The sequence below is a fragment of the Melanostigma gelatinosum genome (genome assembly GCF_949748355.1).
Source record: "Melanostigma gelatinosum genome assembly, chromosome: 7".
NCBI classification, from domain to species: domain Eukaryota; kingdom Metazoa; phylum Chordata; class Actinopteri; order Perciformes; family Zoarcidae; genus Melanostigma; species Melanostigma gelatinosum.
Window position 1 is genome coordinate 12573755 of NC_136640.1, and position 21576 is coordinate 12595330.

The window sequence follows — 21576 nt, forward strand, 5'->3', positions numbered from 1 at the left end:
CAGCTAGCCTGGGTTATATGTGCGAGACACACTTCCTGACCTGGCACAGTGACTCTCTGGAGTCCAGTGGAGATACCAGGAAGTAGCTACACCTGGTCAAAGAAATAATCCGGCTCAAAATAATCCGTAAACTCCAACTTGTCCATTTTACACTGTGATTCTTGTGGGGATTAAACAAACAATGTAAGAAGTTAGCGAGGCTAGCTGTTTCCCCTTCTTTACAGCAGCAACGTCTCCTTTGTAGCTTCATGTTTAGCCTTCAAATTTGAGAGTGGTATCAATCTTCTCATATAACTCTCGGCAGGAAGGCAGAGAAGTGTTTGTGCCAAAATGTCCATGAACCATTTCTTTAACTTTAACTTTCTTATTTGGTCACAACACATATTTGGTTCTGAAATGTGTCTGCACAAAAGACAATCTGTTCAGGCTTGTGTTCGGGGTTGTAATTCCCATCGTAAGATATGGAAAAGGTAACTTTTCGATATTGGTACGAAAACTCTGAGTTATCGTGTTAATAAACTGCCGTGAAGCATATTCTCTCATGTTCAGTTGCTTTTGTATATACTTTATTTTTCAATTCATGATGATATGGAAGTTTAAAAATTCAGAATTGTTTGACTTCCTGACTTGATTTATGAACAACCAGACCCAGAAGTAGCCCCAAACATCAAGGATAACCGCAATTTGTTACACTGAGGTCGGAGGACATTAACAAGAACCCGGTGGTGGCAGATGTTGAGTGAGAAAGAAGTCAGGGTGGAAAATCCTCAGTCTTCCACCCTAACACATGTTAACACATGTTAACTCTTCGTGCTCCCTCGATCCGTTTTCTAAATGTCAGTCCTCCAGTCAGATGCCCAAACAGTCCGTCAGCCATTCATTTAAATCAGGCTGTCACTCAGTCAACTGGAGTTTTGTCGGACCCAGTGAGACTGACCCAGAGTGGCCCGGCAGTTACTGCTCTCAACCACAGGAATGTCCCCCTTGTGTCCCCTGGGTTGGCACTGTACTCTTTCAGTCAGTTCACATGACCTCTGAACTGACATCCAGGCTGAACTATAAAGTAAGATTCAGCCTAAACACAAGTTACAGCACAATCATACCAACTTTAGTTGTCTCAGCTGTGGAATTAGCATACAAGCACAAACATTGTTTGTTTATAAGGCTGACAAGCTAACCAACCATGAACTTTAGACTGAAGGGTTATACGTTCATGTTGAAGTGAAATACACCAGGAAACAATGGAGATCTACAGCTACTGTATGTGTGGTGTTGTCACCACTGTGATCGATCGGAGCGTTTCTCATCTGTGGAGGCCAATATCAGCATTCCTCTGTCAGTGGGCAGGCCAGAATCACCAGCAACCTTCTAAACATAGTCGCCTTAAGAGATCTTTTTCAGACAGATTTTACGACAGTGACTTTTAGAAGGGGGCGGTTCCAGCGTTACCCTCCACAGGCTGCTGCCTAGCTGTCTCCGGCTCACAGCACACACACAAAGGCATTTTATCCCATGACTCGCACACAAAGACAGGTCAGCCTGTGAGATCAGTGGAGCGGGATCAAGTGAGGACTACCTATTGTCGACTGCTGACAGACAACGATGGAGCAGAGTCAGCTCCCCACGCTCATTTGCGCCACTCAAATAGAGTGGACAAATTTGATTGCTGAATCGTTTTCTCTTTCCATCACTATATTCCATTATCAGAGTTTCACATTTTTCTTTCCCCATTCCTTTATAGGAAACTGTACAAAGCAGAGAAGCTGCCATCCCATTCTTTTGAGATTGACCATGAGGACATTGACAAGGATGAGGTCAGTAATGACCATCTTCTGACAAATGCTTTTAGAATGAATGCATTACCATCCGGAGACATCCTGTTTAAATGAGTTTACCCCAGCGTTGAAGCTGTTAAAATATACTTAGCGAGAGTGGTTAGCCCATTATAGTTCAGTGGTACATTGTTGATGAACATCACTTGACTGACAAATGGCCATCCGAAGATAGCATGAGTCTTGAAAAGTCTCCCTCTCTCTATTGATCATCTGCTCCTCTGTGTCAGAGGGATGAATGGAACGTTAATGTATCTATCACTGTGACTGTGTTTGCGTTTTACAGGATACGACCTCCCTGTCCTCTTCCAAAGGAGGAGGAGGGGGGGGTGGTGGTGGAGGGATCGGTGTGTTTCGGTCAGGCTGGCTCTACAAAGGGAACTTCAACAGCACCGTCAACAATAGCATCACTGTTCGGGTGAGGAAATGTCCGACGCTCTCTCTTTCCATGCCTTTTTATTGCCTTTTGACCTCAGATTACCCCTCCCCTCCCCTCCCCCCCTCCCCCTTTTTTTCAGCTGAAATGCCCTAACGGGTGGTGAACTTAGTTTGAACTTTAAATGTGACTCTTTTTGATGACATATATAGATATATGTGAGGGTATATCACCATCTACTTTGCTGTTTGTAGTTCAAGGACGAGTTCTCAAAGATTTAAGGAAGAACAATCCCATGTGTTTTGGGGAAAACTTTTAAATAATTGCTGTAGTTGCCGATGACTTTGTCCTCAATGCAGTATTTTAATCTTTTTTCATCTGTGCAGTCATTCAAGAGGAGATATTTTCAGCTCACCCAGTTGACAGATAACTCCTACATCATGAACTTCTACAAAGACGAGAAGATCTCAAAGGAACCAAAAGGTTGCATCTTCCTTGACTCGTGCACTGGTGTGGTACAGGTGGGTTTTAGAGCGTTCGTATTAGTAAGACAACAGAAGCTGGATTATAGATTTATGCACTTGTATATTGAAAGTAATATACCTTCCCTCTGAAACTACTGCACAAAACAAGAATGTGCTGGGTGCAAAAAGCAGCAAAGAAGAAAAGGATTAAAACATTTAATTCCATTGCATCAAATATTGTATCTACTGGGTTCACGAAGACCTTCATCAGACCATCCCTCCATTAACAAAAGTAAGAAGAAGTGACAATTTACTTTAACTGTGCAAGTACTATCTTATAAGATGTGTACCGCTGTAAAATGTGGCTTGTAGCACAATAATGTAGGGCATAAGGACACTACATGCCCAGGTCAAGTTCTAACTGTGTTTCTTCGAAGGGATTGTTTTGTTTTGGGAGAATTTAACCTTTTTTTCACCGACCCAGTGACTGACCACCTCATGGTTGCCATTGTTAGGTCTCTGCATGCTGTATAAAGACAGATGTTTGGTTAAAATGATTGTAATTGCTTTCATTTTGTCATTGGTTTATTTAGTTTTTGTTCTGAACTTTAAATGTATGTGTTGGCAGTCTTTACCTTTTTATTATTGTCAAATAAATCCACATCTCTATCAAAGGCTACAGTTGGACTGTTGGATGGCAGATGTCCCAAACCATCATTTTATTTTTATGATGATGTCCTTGTGACATGTTTTTAGAGGTTTCATTATCCATTAGAGATCCAGAAACTAAGCTCATCAAGGCTAAGTTTATAAGTCAGCATAGATCTTCAAAAACTGCATGTGGAATGAAGAGTCAAGTTTTCCAAAAACAGAACCGAGCTTTGGTTTTGTTGTGTAACCACATTATCCTATCCATCCTTCCATTCGCCCCCCTACAGAATAACCGTCTAAGGAAACATGCCTTTGAGCTGAAGATGAACGAGGTTACGTACTTCGTGCTGGCCGCGGAGAGCGAGCAGGACATGGAGGAGTGGATTAGCACGTTGACTCGCATCTTACAGATCAGTCCCCACGACGGTCCGGCTCCTGACCGCAAGAGTCTGGACCTCACCGACCATCGGCAGGGTGAGACCGGTTCTGTTTTTGTATTTAGGAACACACAAAGTCTATCTATGATGTAGAGAGAGAGAGAGAACTGAGAAACAGTTGGAAAGAGTAAAGTAGATGGAAGCACAAATGGTAATTTTGTGGCGAAAGGGGTATTTAAGGACAGGAAATTTTAGCATAATTCCATCACATGTATAAATCATGGTGCCCTAAAGAGAGAGTAAGATTTTATACTCTGTGTCAGCAACAATGTAACCTTCTGCTCTCTCTCTGACTTACTCAAGCTAAATACTATCCTCCATCTTGCCATGAACGTAATTGGGAATTTCAGCTAGGTTAGGGCTCAATCCTCAACATCACCATCAGGAAATGAAGCCTGACACCAACCAGTGACTCCACCTTTGTAAAATACATCATACCTTGTCATTAAAAATGATCTGTGAGAGCTTGGGCATGGGACCACGGCCTGTAACATAACACACCCCGACAGAGCTTTGAGACTTGGCCCAGTGAAAAGGGATGGCATGATGTAATAGCCTCAGCCGTCATGGCTCTGTGGTCTGTTAGCGTGCCTCTAAATCAGGCTGCGAGCCATTTTGTTCGGCATGGCCATTGGGAAGAATTGCTCCAGGCACACGAAGGTTATATTTCTGCAGAAGCCCGCCTGCCTTATTGCCCGTAAATACCACAAATGGAGTCATATTTTATTCTGGGCTGAATATATGTCCGCTGACTCCGGTTGGTGTGTATTTAGTGTGCTGCCTATTTGTAAATATGATATGGCGTCTAACCTTTTGGGGAAAATGCACTGCTTAGATCAACTTTCCCATCGAGGCAGTCATCACTCATGAACAGAAGTCACTCTCAGGAGTCCTAAATGTGTTTGTTCTCCCTCCAGATGTGTTTGACCTGTCGTTGAATGACTGCTGTTTGCAGGAGAATGAAGATACTACGACAGAGAACGGCATCAATCCAGAGCTAGCTAAGGTTGGCTATAAGCCGTCAACTCTTCTCTTTCAAACGATAATGTACCTCTGCTGCTTCTACTTGCAGTTACCGCTATTACTGATAGCTGTACATGCATGCAAAGCACAACAGTCTATTTAAAGGTACCCGTTGGAGGTTTTCACCATTAGTGGCGCTGTGGAGCAATGTTTTGTGATCAGGATTCACATCGATGCACACAAGCGATACGTATTCCTGATATTTTCCATTGATCAGCAGTTGGTGATCATAGAAACTCGGCAATGTGTCAGGAAAAAGGCAGAACGTAAACATAACTGCCTTTGTTCACAAGAACACCCTTGCTGTTTTTGCTGACGTTATAAGTCATAATAAGCAATTTATTATTTGCATCAAGTTGCTCTTTAACTGCCTCTCTCTGTCTTTATCGCCATCTCTTCCGTAAAAGTATATCTCTGAGACGGATGAAGGAATTCGCTCTGCCAGGAGAGAAGAGAGGTTGAATCTGTTCTCGCTGGACCCTGACACTCCAGTATGTACCGAGTGTCTTCATTGTCTTTGTATTTTTCTATTTGATGCAGTGTTTTAACTAAACACAACTTACATCGTGTTTTGACATCATGCGTTGTTGTATTTTCTGACTTGAATCTGTTTTGAACCAGATCTCATGAGATTGTTGGTTTTATTTCTTCTCAATGAAACTGTATTTAACCAACCACAGGTTCTGAGGAGCCCGCGGACCGAACATTCATCAGTGGAGAACGCAGCAGTGCGTCCGTTTGAGGAGAAGCTGGGCAGAAGGTTTATGATAACCTGCAAATCACTCAACCTCATGTTACAGGGCTGCATCAACGAGAGTGAAACTGGACCAGTCACGAATGTGAGGATTGGAAAGATGTGCTTTTTACACTTTCAATGCTTCAAAACTGACCTTTGCATTCATATGTCTCAATGAAATATATGGTAAAGCGTGTCAAAGGGGCTATTTTGCTGGGTGAAGATATGAATGAGCTGAATCTGCTCCACTAGATTGAACCCTTCTTCGTGTCGCTGGCTCTGCTGGATGTGCGAGAAGGGAGAAAGGTGTCCGCAGACTTCCACATAGACCTCAACCATGAGGCCGTGCGTCAGATGCTCGGAAGCTGCTGTAACGGGACAGGTGGTCCTGCGACGGGGGTCGAAGGTCAGGAAAATGGCCTGTGCTCTCCTGACGAGAAGAAGCCAGAAGACTGCTGCCTCAGCTTGGACCTGGAGCACTGGCTATCCTTTCCCAAACAGGTACTAGGATGTTACTGCTGCACTATGTTTTATAGATGTCAAAGAAAAATGCATTTAACTTGCGGATGAGTCTAATATGCCCCTCCAATGCTCTCCATGTAGGCCATCTTCTCAGTCACCAACCCCCACACAGACATCGTGATGGTGGCAAGAGTGGAAAAGGTGCTGATGGGAAATATTGCTTGTGGGGCAGAACCTTATATCAAGAATACAGACTCAAGCAAGGTCAGACAGTCATTTGTTTGTTCATGGTCATTCTCACTTTGCATCAATATTTGACATCATTGACACCAACAATACAGAGCTGAAACCTTTTATATCGTCTGATCTCTTCAAGCACGCTGGCAAAAATGGCTCATGAAACATGCTGTTCGGGCATAAATGGCTTTAATGCACTCTGAGTTTAATGCATGACATTTACAAAATGGTTTTCCTGTAAGGCCAGAGTTTATCTTCCTCACTGAATGCCAGTCCGGTCGGATAGTTTAGAAATGAGGTTTTTCCGACATCCTATCCAAGACATTTCCTGGCTTCCCCGCTGGTTGTGCTCCATGTGGTCCTTGTTTAAATGGCTAAGTGAATCACCAGACATTCAACCTGCTGCCCGTATCAGACAACCTCTGTCTCTAGGTCAACTAGAATTTAGGGCTGGTCCCATCTCATTGTATTTAAAACTATCCTCTGTGGTGTCTTGCTAACATTTCCCTCTGCCCTTCTTTCTGTGCTTATGTCTCGTACAGACTGTTCAGAAGATATTGAAATCCAACAAACAGTTCTGCAGTAAACTGGGGAAGTACCGTATGCCATTTGCCTGGTCCGTCAGGTCAGTGCTCAGCTGTCTAAACATTTTTAAATGTATTCACCATGTTCTCTCCACAGGATCTAATCGTGAACCAAAATCGGCATGTCTCTGTCTGTCTATTACAGGTCAGTGTTTAAGGACAACCACGGGGCACTGGACAGAGAGTCTCGATTCTCGCCTCTCTTCAAACAGGAGAGCAACAAGATTTCCACAGACGACTTGATTAAGCTGGTGTCTGAGTACAGGAGGTAAGGCACACTCTATGTCACTCCTCCAAGGCAAGATAAACAGTTCTTCTGACATTTAACTCTCACCTTTGTTTGTGCAGGGCTGAGAAGACCAGCAAACTGCAGACGATTCCTGGGGCGCTGGAAATCGCAGTGGACCACGTTCCATTGGAGCATCCTAGTATGTCCGCTTTTTAGGCAATACCTACACTCTGTCTGTGTTCATTTATGTTCCCATTCTGCTGCCTTTCTGTCCCCTTCTACTTCTCTACTCTGCCAGATGTTTCAAACTCTGTCTTTTCTGTGCTTTCAGACTGCGTGACATCCTCCTGTGTACCGGTGAAGCCCTTTGAGGAGCTGAGCAAACACCAGCCTACTGTGGAGGTGGAGGAGTTTGTCCAGGACACCACCAAGTTCACGCAGCCTCACCGCGTCTACAGAAACCACATCTACGTCTATCCTAAACACCTCAAATATGACAGCCAGAAGAGCTTCGCCAAGGTATAGCGTGGTAGCTTTTCAGCATCATTTGAGAGTAGCCTTAGATACAAAAATCACTAACAGCGTGCCTCTTGTTTTTTTACATACTTCAGATGCTTTTATTTTTCACAGTTTTTTATAATTACAATGGTCCTTTTGTTCCCAGGCTCGTAACCTTTCGGTCTATGTGGAGTTCCGCAGCTCAGACGAAGAAGTTGCCAAACCTTTAAAGGTAGAAAGCGATCCAAAAACATGCTGATGTGACATTTATTGGCTTTTATACGACTCCATTTTCTCCATTTAAATGCTGCCTATCATGGGAAACTGGCGGAGCATGACTTTTTCTGTTACTGCCATTTTTCCAGTGCATCTACGGCAAGCCGGGAGGTCCAGTCCTCACCACAGCAGCCTGTTCCATAGTCCTGCATCACTCCCAGAACCCAGACTTCTATGATGAGGTAAATGGGTAGGGAACAATCATCACAAGAATATCAGTGGAACCTGGAATTGGATTGACGGCTTGACATCAGCAGTCTTTAAAACATAAACTGGTGTTTCTAGAAAACTCACCAATCTGCAGCATCCCTGGAGGCCCATCATATAACTCGGTACATGCCTTTGTGTCCCCAGGTGAAGATTGAGCTTCCTACTCAACTCCATGAAAAGCACCACCTTCTTTTCTCCTTCTACCACGTCACCTGTGACATCAACGCTAAGACGAATGCTAAGAGGAAAGAAACCCTGGAGACACCAGGTGAGTTGGCGGCAGATGTGAAGCTATAATATAGTGAAACTTATGATACAGCGGGGTTTTTTTTGTGTGGTTGGTCTTGTCCACCATTCAGTACTTTGTGTTTTGCCGGTGTGTGCCCTTTTTTTAGTGGGGTATTCTTGGCTGCCTCTCCTCAAAGAAGGTCGTCTGTCATCCCAGGAGTTCAGCGTCCCTATCTCCTGTAATCTGCCACCTGGATACCTGGCCATCAAGGAACCAAGCAACACCAAGGTGAGAGGCCGGAAGGAAAGGGAAGAGAAGGAGGATAGATACAGGGTGTATGAATATTAGAAATTGTGATGAATAATGAAAACATTGATTTCTGTGTGAAGAAGGCTCGTGGATAAATGGAGTGTTGAAAGAGAATGAACATGGGTTGGTGGCATCCTCACTTTCTTCCTTTCACAGAATGGAGCAGATCTGAAATGGGTTGATGGAGGAAAAGCGATCTTCAAAGTGTCCACCAATGTCGTCTCCACAGTGTACACTCAGGTAAAACCATCATCTGGGTCTCTGCAGTCTCTGCAGCTCTCTTTATGTTGTTCATCGTTTACTGATACTGTGATGGACTGCCGATGTGTCCAAGGTGTGATCTGTGAATGCTCGGATAGGTGACAATTCTGCATGAACCTAAACAGGAGAAGTGGGATAGAAAATCAATGGATTGACGGTTTCAGCCTTAACATCCTTGTTAAAATGAGCTGGAATGTGGACATGCACTGTCAGGCCTCAAAGGAATATTTAACCCTGAAATTAGATAATTGGCCGTTTTCCTTTCCTTAGCTCTTCCATCTCAGCTTTCTCCAAAATAATTCAAATAAATGGGATCTGCTTGTGTGGAATGGCTAAATGGACATAACATTAACATTAGATTTCACAAAACTAATTAGAGGATTAGTGGATAGTATAAGTCAGGGGTATCCAGAGGTCAAGTTACTAAAAATCTGAACCTCATAATTTCTCTCCCTTTAGCCTGCACTGTTTTTTAATGTTTTAATGAATGTTCTTAATTGTTTTTAAATCTCCTTTTCTTTTGCCTTATGTTTTGATGCTTTTAATGGTTTTATGTGAAGCACTTTGAATTACCTTGTTGTTGAAATGTGCTATACAAATAAACTTGCCTTGCCTTGCATCTATCAAATAAAATCCGCAATGTACTTTTCCATATATTTTCATATGATTCATTCATTCATATCATTTATTATCAACTTTCAAAGTCGGATACTTTTAACATGCAGGCACATTGAACTTATATGGAAAACAAATAGCTATCTTTACCATCAATTTAATTAGTCTGAAAATTAGGCCCACATTTCAAGTAAAAAGCACACAATCTTCTGAATATTACATAACATTACATTACAGTCATTTAGCAGTGTCTCTTTTAGAAAAAGGAAAGAGTGCAAACAGAGCATGGATTAGCCCCTTTTATCTTTTTCATTTTACATTTCTTTTCCTTGAAAGAGAGATGAGCCTGTGACTTCTCTGCCAATAGTTTGACTCTTGGCTTGAATGGAGTTAGTATCATCATTCTCATGCACATGTTGCTCATTGGTGAGCCTGGAAACTGTACTTGGTGTTAATAATGGTCATAGCGGAGAAAGCTGACTGACAGCTGTAAGTCAATCCAAGCATTGGTCACGGTGTGTAGTGCTACTTTGATTGGACCAAAAAGCGTCTCATACAGGATCTGTAGCCAGAAAGTGGCAGAGTCATCTCTCCATGCCGCCGGCTCTCTCTTACGTCACTCTAATGCTGCTGTTCTCTCGAGCGAACTGTCTACGCACGGTACACAATCGATTCGATCGGCTCAGTTGAGTGAAGCTGTATCCGTGCTAACTGGATTAGCTGCGCTGGTCTATTGCAGCGACTGAAAAAACAACGCTCCTTGCAGATTAGGCCTTTTATTTATTCTCATGAATTTATCAAAAATTGGCCTTTGGTCCAGGTAGAATCTATGTCTTGGTTTCACTTGCAAATGCAATTAATTTTAGTTTATGAACTATGAACTAGTGAAATATCACAGTGAACTTATTTGATGTGCTATTTGAAACCATTAAAAGTACTTAAATTGTTTGTAATAATGCTGAGAGAATGAAATAAAAAATGACTGACATAGTGAGGTGGTGAAGTTCAAACTTTAGAGTTAACTGTTTCTTAAAAAAGGAACCAGTCCATTAAGTATTAGTGCAGATGCTTACTGCTGATATTCATGGTTTCCTCCCTCTGTGCCAGGACCCCCACCTGAACCGATTCTTCCAGCAGTGCCAGACGAGAGAGCTGGACCTCTCGCTACCTCCGACCTCCAACTTCCTCAACTGCTTAAAGGTCAGAGAAAAGGCCCTAGTTCCCCTCCATTTTTATTTTTTGTGACTGAAACGAAAACCAAAACCTTGACGACTGAACGCTGCTACATGCCTAATCAGTGAAACACTGCCAAACATGCTTTTTTTTTTTGCCCTTTTTATGGTTTATGTTTCTTATTTATTTCCACACTTCTCCTCCTACGCTCTTTGTTCCACCGTCCCACAGGGTCTTCTCAGTATGGAAAGGATCCCAGTGATCATCCGATTTCTGCCAGTGCTCTTCAACCAGCTGTTTAAGGTTCTGACTCAGAATGACAACGACGATGTCACTACTGCCACCACCAGGTAGGCTGTGGTACTACAACATCCATAACAGCTGGACTCGCATCAGGGTGGGGGCTCAGTGGTCGTGTTAAAGCACACCGTGAGGGAACAGATGTGTTTAAAATTCCTGTTTAAAAACACCAGACCCCATTTTTTTCGTTTTATAAACGAGATCTGCTATTGAAAAGAAACGAGGAGAAAACGTGTCAGTGTTGGTGACTGATTGATGATAAAGGCTGTAATAAATAAAACGCTTTGTTGACCTGTGTCTGCAGAGTGCTGGTCCACATTGTTGCAAAGTGCCATGAAGAAAACCTGGATCACTACCTGCACTCCTATATCAAGGTATAATAGCGTATATATACCAACAATACCACGGTGTGTGTGCTGTGCTAGTAGCAGTGGAGTGTGTTGGTATGTGTGTCGTCAGGATGGTCGTATGATAATTATGAAGGCTGTTGTGGACTGGAATCTCTGCACTGACTCTTTAATTTCTGAGGCTTTATGTGTGTGTGTGTGTGTGTGTGTGTGTGTGTGTGTGTGTGTGTGTGTGTGTGTGTGTGTGTGTGTGTGTGTGTGTGTGTGTGTGTGTGTGTGTGCGTGTGTGTGCGTGTGTGTTTGTGTGTGTGTTGGGCCAGCAGGAGGGTGGCCAGGGCCGCATGCCCAGAAAACTGTGCAAACAGAGAAGTAGGGAGAGATGAAGAAGTCGAAGAGAGGCTGATTGAGTAGGAGGCAAACTGAGGACATTCAGCCCGCTCAATCAGAAACACAAGGCGTGTTTGTTTGAGGGGGAAATCAGAAAGATAATTAGAGAAGAGAGCAGGAGAAACCACGAGACCTGCTTCATGCTGGCCACAGAGAAGGAAAACTGCTGCGCTTGAAGAGGCAGTGGCAAAGACGAATGGTGGGGGGGGGGGGAGAGGAGATGACTAGCACGGCTAATGGAACCGGGGTTGCCATAGTAACAGATTGGCATGATGTTCAGTGGTAGTGGTGCCCAATTTAAACTACTGAGTGAGTGAGTGAGTGTGTGTGTGTGTGTGTGTGTGTGTGTGTGTGTGTGTGTGTGTGTGTGTGTGTGTGAGTGTGTGTGTGTGTGTGTGTGTGCGTGTGTGTGAGAATACGTGTGTGTTCAATGAGAGGGAGAGGAAAGAGAGGGGGTTCAATTCACTGTCGCATGAATTGAATAGTGTGCAGGAACATTGTGTGAATCAAACCGTAGATGTGTTTTTCATGCAATCAGCCAAATGGAAAATATTTCATTTGCCTTATTTCAGGTTGCTGTACGCTGTAAGTCTCTTTGTCCTCGTGCATCTACAGTATTTGTGAATGTGTGTATTAGTCCACATTAGAGCCGAAACAATGAATGTATTAATTGATAAGCCGATGAATAGAAAATGAATCAGCAAGTATTTTGATAATCGGTTATTTGTTGAGGTAATTTTTTCTAGAAGAAATGCCCAAACGTTCCAGCTTCCCAATTGTGAGAATTTGCTGCATTTACCTGTTTTATATAATCATATAATGAATATATGTGGGTAATGGTTTGTTGGTTGCACAACAAGACATTTTTAGAAGTCACCTTGGGCTGGAGGAAATTGTGTCACACTTTTCACTGTTCATATTTTATTTTTACTTTTTATAGACCAATGATTGACGAATCAAGAAAATGATCAGCACCCTGGTGGCCTTGGGGTTAGGACTAGAGCTGCAACTATCTCATCTGCTGAATACTGACTGAATGCTCAATATATCAATTAATCCTCTGATCTATGTAATGTCCAAAAACGTCAAAACAAAAATATCAATCACATTATTTTACAGGATGCCATTAAATATCGAAACAGACAATCCAAAACCACATTTTACTGTAATGTAAGACATAGAAAAAGAGCAAATTCTCTAATTTGAGAACCAAGAATTTTTGGGGGGTTTGCTTGAAAAGTGACTTTAACGTCTATAAATTATATTTCTTCCAATCGACCGATCAATAATCGACGAATCATTGCAGCTAGTTAGGACCATTAACTGCAACAGCACCATGGAATCTGGGTCTGGATCTTTGTTCCCTTCCTCTCTCTCCCCTCATTCACTGTTATCGCTCCACTTTTGCTTCCCAGTAAAGGAAAACAATGATTTAAAAACAGATTAATCGATTATGAAAAGAGTTGTTGTCAAGCACCTTTTGGCTGACTCATTTCCCCTTCTCCTTGTGTGTAGTATGTGTTCAGGTCAGAGGCCCACGGCTTCAGGACAGTTCACGAGGAGCTGGCTAAGGGAATGACTTTTGACCTGAAGAGCAATGAGCAGACAGCAGTCAAGAATGTCCTGAAGGTTTGTCTCTCTCCTCATACCTACTCATCAGTTTATTTAGTTTGGAAGTCTTTATTTTAAATGATGGAAACTGTTGTGTATGCCTCTAAGGTCCTAGAGGAAAGTAAATCAGTGCAAAACTCTCAAAGTAAATCATGTGTGCCTCCCCCGTTTTCATGCTGGAGCTGATTGGACGGAAAATATTGGAGCAAGACTGACCTTGCTTTGACTTCTTCTGGTTTCAGTTCTCCTGGTTCTTCCTTGAGCTGATTGTCAAATCCATGGCCCAACATTTGCTCGACTGTGACAAGGTGAAGGTAAGGTGGCATTCTCTACGTTTGGCCCTTGGGAGTCCCTCATTGTTACTTATTGGTTCAGTGCAGTTCCTTTGCATTTGTATAATCTGTCCTTGGACACGGTGCGTGATTATGCGACGCTGACTCTGCGCTCCTACAGCTTCCGAGGCCCCAGCGTTTCCCCTCGTCCTACCTGAGCCGCGTGGAGACCCTGGTGGAGACGGTGTCCGAACACATCTTCTGGAAAAACAAAGAGCTGCCAGAAGAGACTCGCAGTGCCAACTTAGCTGTGGCAGCTTTTGTCAAGGTGGGAGCAAAAATGTGTTGTCTCGTAGATTCAAATTATAATGTTTAAAAAAAAGACCCGGTGTGAGTACATGTGAACAAACTGTGCATACTTTATGATGCTCAATACAAACCGTATGAACAGACTGCAAATGAAGATTGTTTCCATTTACAATTGTTACCTAGTGATTCAACCATCCGTGTTCAATGGTCTTATCAGCTGATGTCTGTGTCTTCGTAGCGTTGCTTTACCCTCATGGACCGAGGCTTCACATTCAAGCTGATTAGCAACTACATTAACATGATCACTGCTACTGACAGCAAGGTAAAAAAACAACTTCATTGGAATTCAATTCTGGGAAACGGCAACTAGACACGTATACACAACACATTCATGTGCTTTTCTTGTCTGACAGGCCTTGTGTGAGCGGAAATTTGAATTTCTGAGAGAGGTGTGTAACCACGAGCACTACATTCCTCTCAGCCTGCCGTTGCCCTCCGCTCGCATCACAGGTAAGAGCTTGTGTTGTACCCTGTGGTTCAGTGGCCCCGGTGTTAATGTGGTAACTATCATACATCCAGTAGCTCTCACTCTCATTTGTCTATTAACAATCTGTCTTTCTCTCTTTCTCGTACTGTCATTTCTATCTATTTGTCCATGTCAGACCATACATCTCCAGAGCCACAAAGTACTCATGGTAAATATGTTCACTCATTCCTTCGTAATGTTGCGTGTGCTACAGTGGTACGATGCGAATGAGATTCATGGAAAATTGGCTTGTCACATTATTTGCTCACAGTAACCAGATTTTCTTTGATTTAGAAACGGATTAATTAACTCCCTGATGGAAAGCAAATATTGGCACAGGCGTTATTTAAATCCCGTGCAGCTCAGTTAATTTAAAATGTGAATCTTTTATGCTGTCTCTCCTCAGTGTCCGTGCCCGAGTACAACCTGACCGGAGAGTTCTGCAGGAAGCACTTCCTGACTGGCCTGTTGCTGCGGGAGCTGGGGCTGGCTCTCCAGGACGAGCAGGACCTGAGACACCTAGCCTTGGCCACCCTGAAGACTCTCATGGCCAAACACTCTCTGGATGCACGCTATGCCACCAAGGTAGCCAGAGCTCATGTTTACATGGGAGGAAACTAAGAGGCATGAACACTGAGTCATGAGCTCAGAGTAGAAATTCTTCCTATGTGACTCACGCACAACACACGTACACACTGACATGTGATTGTTCGTAGCAGCTGCTTAATGAATGCTGGGAAGTGTCCAAATCAGATGGAGTCAGTAATCTGCCCTCTGTTAAACAGAACCAAACACCGCCAACTACAACACAACTGCAGGGCTGTAGTAAAGACAGTCAAAACCAAATGTGTGCCAAATTATAGGGACTTCGTTAAAAGGCCACAGCATTTTCTTGGCAGGAGATATTAAATATGATGTAAATGTGAAGACTGAAATGTTCTATGGACTACCAAAAGCCTGGAGATTTGTATTGCGAGTGTAAGAGGATTTGCAAACGTATTAAAGGTATCAATACTGGCTTTACAAATCAAACAGCATGTTGATTTGATGGGGTATAACAAGATGATGCCACTGGATGAAGAATATGCACAAATCTTTTAAATGCGATACCCCCCCCCCCCCCCCCCCCCCCTTTCATTGGCTGCGCTTCCAGGAGAAGCAGGCAAGGATTGCATCCCTCTACCTGCCGCTGTATGGCCTGATCCTGGACAACATGCCTCGATTCTTCCTCAGGGACCTCTTCCCCATCTACTTCACTTCTAGTGACCAGGTAAGAGTCAAGATGAAAGATGAAATAATTGACTCCCTGCGTACTGCACTGATTGACTGTATCATACATTTCTGCAGTGTTTGAAGGTACATAACGTTGGTCTGATATTCAAAGTTTGGGCTCTCATTCTTATTGCTTATGACGACATGTTACCTACTGAATTACAGTGATTTCAGGAATGTAGAGTAATCTGAACACAACGTGACACCAGCATGCTTTACTTCATCAGCTGGACATATTCTTGTATCATTCGTTGCAGCACACGCTCTCCTCCTTAGATGTTGTAGGTTTGCAGTGACTACAGGAATACTGCCTAAACTGTACAGTCTTGTACATGTTGTCTTTCGGTCTCTGTCTGTCCTCTTCTATTTGATTTCCACCACACATTAAACAAAGGTTTGTGTGCTGATGAGTACTGTACTGTTTATGAATCATCCTGCAAGTTGAGCTGGAAGAACAGCAATGCAATGGTTAATCATTATAAAACTTTGAATTTTTACTTTCATTGTTAAATAAGTAAAATCTTAATAATTTGTGATTCCAGTTCAATTGTTATGATAAAACTGCAGGAGACTTGTGTTGTTTGCCTTCATGGATGCTGGTGTTGTAAAGTTGAGCCTGAAATCTTGGCAGCTTGTCAATAACATTGCTGTCATAACTAATATAGCATATAACAACAGCCTGAATTATAAAATAATAAGACTCTCCCCTGTCTGCACCCTCACCAGGGCTCTCGAGACGACCTCAGTGTCGGAGGCGGAGTGGCGGGAGGAGTGATTCCTGTTACTCGCCACTGCAACTCCGTAGATGCTTCCTTTTCCAAAGAAGTACTAAACTCCATCACAGGTGAGAGTGCGTGACGTGCGTGTATGTAGCTGTCTATCCATTTCCAGTGTCTATATATAAAAAGCTGTGAATGAGGACATTGATGCTGACACCCCTCCCCCCTACCAGCCTTCTCATCCTTGGCAGTTGCCACGGGTATCCATGCGGACTCTCGAGGTTCTCTGATCAGCGTGGACTCCAACCCTAGCAACAATGACAGGAACAGTGAGAAGATGGACGGATGTGAGAAGGTGAGAAAAGTTAAACAGCCATCACTGTTTTATGACACGTCCCCATATGGTTCTTTGCTTCTGACTCTCAGAGAGGAGCAGCAAGAACTGAGATCGTTCAGACACATGTACTGTATGTGTTTCATACATATATACAGTATATACGGTGCAACTCACTTCACTGTGAGTCATTCATAGAAAGTCATATAACCCTCTCCACATTTCCTGGAATACGATTCTGTCAGGGAATTGCTGAACCCTTTATTCATGTGTTAAAGATGCAGAATATTGAGGACATGACCTCAGTGTCCACAATGGTAGCTCAATACTAACAGTATGTCTCTGACTGTATTTCTGTCTGGACGTTTCTCCTTAGTTTGCACGGCCACAGTCCCTCATAGGCTACGGTTCTCGCTGTGACAAGCTGGACCAGGCAGAGACCCGCAGTCTCCTCATGTGCTTTTTGCACATCATGAAAACTATATCTGAGGGTAAGAAGTGACATCTTACGAACATGATCATATGATTTACCCAGAGCCTTGTCGAATTGTGTTTTGTAAATGCTAAAAATGGGTTATTATACTTTCTATCGTACTTTATCAGATCCAATACCTTTTAGGAAAATACTAACCCTACAAAAATGTTCTTTGACATTTGGCTGGCCCTCTGGACATCTGCCTTGCTATGTGACATGATGTATTTGCTTCCTGTTTCCAGATGTGCTGGTGTCCTACTGGCACCGGGCCATTCACCAGGAGATATCAGACTTCTTTAACATCCTGGAGTAAGTGCTCTTCTCTTTTCATTGCAGAGTATTACCACAGCTCATTTTAGGCTGACGAGTGATACTGAGCACAGAAAGAGAAAAGAACATTGAGACAGACAGGGATGGGGACAGGAGACTGATATGAGAAGAAAGGGGAAGAATCTAGCCAGAAGGAAACAGATGAAAGTAATGACCCAGAGAGAGAGAGAGAGAGAGAGAGAGAGAGAGAGAGAGAGAGAGAGAGAGAGAGAGAGAGAGAGAGAGAGAGAGAGAGAGAGAGAGAGAGAGAGAGAGAGAGAGAGAGAGAGAGAGAGAGAGAGAGAGAGAGAGAGAGAGAGAGAGAGAGACTGTATTTCCAATGAGAGCTCCCTCTCCACTGAACAGTGCAGTTAATTGTGTTCTTAATACAAAACACATACAAACGAGCAAACCGTCAACCAAGATGTTTCTGCATTTTCTCTTTCTTCAGGCTGTGTCTTCAGCACTTCAGGTTCCTCGGAAAACGCCACATAGCCAGGTGAGTGTGTGCTTCTGACTGCTTTCTCTGACCAAGGGGTGGACCAGGTCTCGTTCACATGCATTTATTATAATGTTGCATATGTGGAAAACAGCTTGACACACAGACACGTATGCAAACACACACAAATAAATGAATCAGACACAGTCAGGCAGAAATTCTCATATGTGTTCTGTATGCGTGTGCACGCTCAGGGATGTGCTTCAAGAGGTAAAATGGGGAAGAGAGGGGGAGGGGGAACTCCTGGATCTTGCTGTTGAGAGAAAAGCACTGCTGGATATTGTGCTGTAGTAGTTGGCAAGCACAGGATGGGGTTGAGTGTGTGTGCGTGCTCTCTTACTGGAGCTGAGCCATTGGCACAGCTAGACTCTTCCATCTTCTGGTTCCTCCCAGCTAATTAAATTAGCTCTCTTTTTCCTTTCAGCAATAAGATGCTGAGATGTAAGCCAACAAAAGGCTGGGAGAACACACTGCTTTACTGTGTGTGGAGGCATTAACAGACTAAAGACAGCTGGAAGCCTAGCTCGTGCTCTCAGAAGCAGTTGAGCCTGTCTGGGTCTGCGAGCTACTTAACATTCGCCTCTAATACAAGGCCATGGGGGATTCACAGCCTTACACCTGTGTCTGTCTCTGTTGGCTCTTTAAAGCCTGGCTGAGTCAGCGTGGGCAGCCATTGAAGTTCAGGAGAGTTGAGTTACACGAGCAGTGTGTCGCCAGCCAGCAAGCTCGGAGGACAATCAGTCAGCCGGCCTATCGGACAACAATCAACCATTGAAGTCCCTGCTGAAAATTCCTCCTTCATATTAAATATTATTGATAGAGCAACAATAAAAGGGGAAGCCAACCTGCGAATGTGCTTTATTAGGAGTGTGTGGATGTGGTTTGACCAGATTGCAATTAAAATAACCCCAAAACATAATGTGTTCTCATTATAAACTGATTGAGAAAATAGGTTGTCCAGGCCTTTAAAGTTAGCCAACAACGCTGCAGTTTAATCCCAGACATTCTTCTAGTGTATGCTGTTTTGGCTGCGTTGGTTCAGGGAACCTCACTTCCTTAACTTAGAACATATTTTAGACTTCAGCTAAGATACAAACACACAATATGCACTACATGACACAAACAAATAACTATGAATTGCAATTTCTTTCCCCATGTTGGACCTTGCTTTTGTAGTTTCCACCACAGTGCCGTCAGGTCCTCCCTCTCTGTGCATGCTGCAGCTGTTAATGGATTGTCAGTGTGACTGCACATTTATTGATGTTCTGTTGCATTTAGTGACCCTTGATGTATTATTCTGTAGTATTCATTCTGGTGCTGTATGTTAGTTTTGTTTGCTCTTTGCATTCTGTAACACAGTTTTCTCATTGATGTTGCATGTCGAGCTTGTAGCCCTCCGTCTCTTTGATTGGCTGACACAGTCGTTGTGCCCTCTTTCTTTTGGCCGGCCAAGGCACCATGTGCTCAGTGTAGATCAAGCTTCATTTAGGCATCATGAGAATATGCTGTGTTGAACATCTGTTTGTTGCTAATATGATTTGTGCCTCAGCTTAACTGTCTATCGGTTTCATCACATCTATACATCCTAATCTCCTTGCTGTCCACCGTTAATGCTTACCTCGAGCCTATACTCTCCACTAACACTCTCCCAAGAGTTGATACACCATTTACACAATATTCTACTAATGGCAAACTAAAACCACTGACTCTGCTATGCCACTAACCTGTCCGTCTGGCTGACCTCCCCCTCTAAACGAGCTGTTTGATCTTTCTCTTTGACTTTAGCCGCTCTCATCGCTCCAAGGGCAAATTGGCGATCCTGTATGCTTTTGGCATTTCATTTAGCCTTACAGGAAAACAATGTGACCTAGTTGCTATACACATGCAACAAGATCACAAAATTGCAAAAAATTGTGTTGTTTACACTCTAAGATCTTTTTTTGTTTTTGATTGCAGGCATGCTTAGCTATTAGCATGCCACACAGTTAATTTAATACAATATAACTGACTAATGATGGACACCAAACAATGATGGTCTCAACCAGACTAACTAATGTTAGCGTTGATGTGATTGGCTCGTGAACAGGAAGCTAGCAGCGGCACTAAAGCTGGCCCAGTCCACCCACGCCAATGGCACCCTGAAGGTCTCTAACCACCCCTCCCAGTCCTCTCATCCCTCAAGCCTCTTCCCACAATGGTAATCACCCTCCACCAGGAAAACACCGTGGCCACGTCACAGAGCTAAACTATTTAAAGGGCCTTTGGTGACTGAAATTGTTCTTAATGCGAATGATGTATGGTGATTGGCTCAAAAATGTAAATATGTTCTTTAATAGCTAGAAACTCCAGATTATTTGAATACAGGTACAACCTACAGCAACACTTAGATTTCGATCAATACATTCCTGCCCTGTGGATATTCATCATTGATGTGACCACCTTGTGTTTCCATGTTGTAGACTGTAACTGTGTTCTCAGCATGTCCCTCCTCATACCTTCAGTGTTTGTTGTGATTTGTCTCTGTCTCTGTCCTCCCATGTGTTAATAGACTCCCAATAACAGCATGTCTTTGGGACATGTATATGCCATTCATATTTACCTTCCGACTAAAATAGACACGGTTTGCCGACAGTTTAGATGTACATATACTGCAGTATGATTTTAAACAAGTATTGGATCAAACTGCTGATCCCTGCTGCTGCCTCCAGGATGGCGTCATCTGGAGGGGAAGGTCACCGACATGCTCGCTCCCAAACCATGCCCATCATCAGGAGCAAGAACGCTCTCACCAACCCAAAGCTGCTGCAGATGATGGAGACAGGTAACTCTCACACACACACACACACACACACATTCGACTGAGATGAATATGAAGTTACTGACATGGATTTGAGTTATTGATATCTGGTCCTGTTTCCAGATGGGAACATTCAAGATGGGGACACCCTGAGTCCTACAGATATCGAGGCAAACGTGTCCACAGAGGTGGCCCTGACTGTGCTGGATGTACTGGAGCTCTTTGTTCACCATCACAAGGTCTTTGGTCCTTTTCATAGTTTACGACCTGAAACTACATTTCACACGCACTGTGTGTGTGTCATCTATTTTCTATTGTTAAGAAGAATCTATTTCAATCCATCTTATGTTCTGTATTTTCAGTATATATTGTATTGGCCTCTGGTTTTTGATTTAAAAACATAACAATCTACTTTTTTTTTGTCCACATGGAATTTTCATAGATGTGTAGGCTCCAGGACAAACTACATTTTAAATCAGGCACATACCGTGTTTCGTGCACATTCTGAAGCCAAGCTAATGCTACACTACTGCCACCTGGTGCCCAAAATATCGATTTTTTTCTTTCTCGTCTTTGTGTGAAACCTTTCAGTTAAAACTTGAAAGTAAAAGGTATTTTCTGCTTCTTTCTTCTCACGTCCATCTATACAGAAGCAGCTGTTGCTGGATGAAGGACAAAATGTACTGATGAAGAAGGTGCTGGACACCTACTTCCTCTTCTTTCAGATCAACCAATCAACCGCCACTCTACGGCATGTCTTCGCTGGACTCAGGCTCTTTGTACAAAAGGTCCAGCAAGCTTCACGTAAACACAAAAC

The 21576-nt window shown here is 43.2% G+C and overlaps 1 protein-coding gene across 9 annotated transcripts in view; it reads left to right on the plus strand.

Annotated features, from left to right (window-relative positions):
• The window catches only part of dock10 (dedicator of cytokinesis 10), a gene marked incomplete at its 5' end in the record, with an annotated part of 56744 nt that overhangs the window by 27794 nt on the left and 7374 nt on the right, over positions 1 to 21576 (plus strand). For 7 of the 9 annotated variants that reach the window (XM_079272469.1, XM_079272474.1, XM_079272467.1 and 4 more), the window contains 38 exons: positions 1742 to 1814; positions 2119 to 2250; positions 2595 to 2729; positions 3611 to 3797; positions 4678 to 4766; positions 5191 to 5274; positions 5464 to 5622; positions 5772 to 6020; positions 6123 to 6245; positions 6761 to 6843; positions 6948 to 7070; positions 7151 to 7230; positions 7363 to 7550; positions 7696 to 7761; positions 7895 to 7987; positions 8160 to 8283; positions 8411 to 8532; positions 8710 to 8793; positions 10537 to 10629; positions 10834 to 10952; positions 11207 to 11276; positions 13152 to 13265; positions 13490 to 13561; positions 13701 to 13847; positions 14067 to 14150; positions 14242 to 14338; positions 14491 to 14523; positions 14761 to 14939; positions 15508 to 15624; positions 16353 to 16470; positions 16579 to 16700; positions 17056 to 17170; positions 17397 to 17463; positions 17915 to 17962; positions 20049 to 20159; positions 20671 to 20783; positions 20883 to 20998; positions 21410 to 21547. In XM_079272469.1, the coding sequence (XP_079128595.1) occupies positions 1742 to 1814; positions 2119 to 2250; positions 2595 to 2729; positions 3611 to 3797; positions 4678 to 4766; positions 5191 to 5274; positions 5464 to 5622; positions 5772 to 6020; positions 6123 to 6245; positions 6761 to 6843; positions 6948 to 7070; positions 7151 to 7230; positions 7363 to 7550; positions 7696 to 7761; positions 7895 to 7987; positions 8160 to 8283; positions 8411 to 8532; positions 8710 to 8793; positions 10537 to 10629; positions 10834 to 10952; positions 11207 to 11276; positions 13152 to 13265; positions 13490 to 13561; positions 13701 to 13847; positions 14067 to 14150; positions 14242 to 14338; positions 14491 to 14523; positions 14761 to 14939; positions 15508 to 15624; positions 16353 to 16470; positions 16579 to 16700; positions 17056 to 17170; positions 17397 to 17463; positions 17915 to 17962; positions 20049 to 20159; positions 20671 to 20783; positions 20883 to 20998; positions 21410 to 21547 (4267 nt within the window). The remainder of the gene's footprint in view (positions 1 to 1741; positions 1815 to 2118; positions 2251 to 2594; positions 2730 to 3610; positions 3798 to 4677; positions 4767 to 5190; positions 5275 to 5463; positions 5623 to 5771; positions 6021 to 6122; positions 6246 to 6760; positions 6844 to 6947; positions 7071 to 7150; positions 7231 to 7362; positions 7551 to 7695; positions 7762 to 7894; positions 7988 to 8159; positions 8284 to 8410; positions 8533 to 8709; positions 8794 to 10536; positions 10630 to 10833; positions 10953 to 11206; positions 11277 to 13151; positions 13266 to 13489; positions 13562 to 13700; positions 13848 to 14066; positions 14151 to 14241; positions 14339 to 14490; positions 14524 to 14760; positions 14940 to 15507; positions 15625 to 16352; positions 16471 to 16578; positions 16701 to 17055; positions 17171 to 17396; positions 17464 to 17914; positions 17963 to 20048; positions 20160 to 20670; positions 20784 to 20882; positions 20999 to 21409; positions 21548 to 21576) is intronic. The other 2 variants (XM_079272473.1, XM_079272468.1) reach the window with 2 other exon arrangements.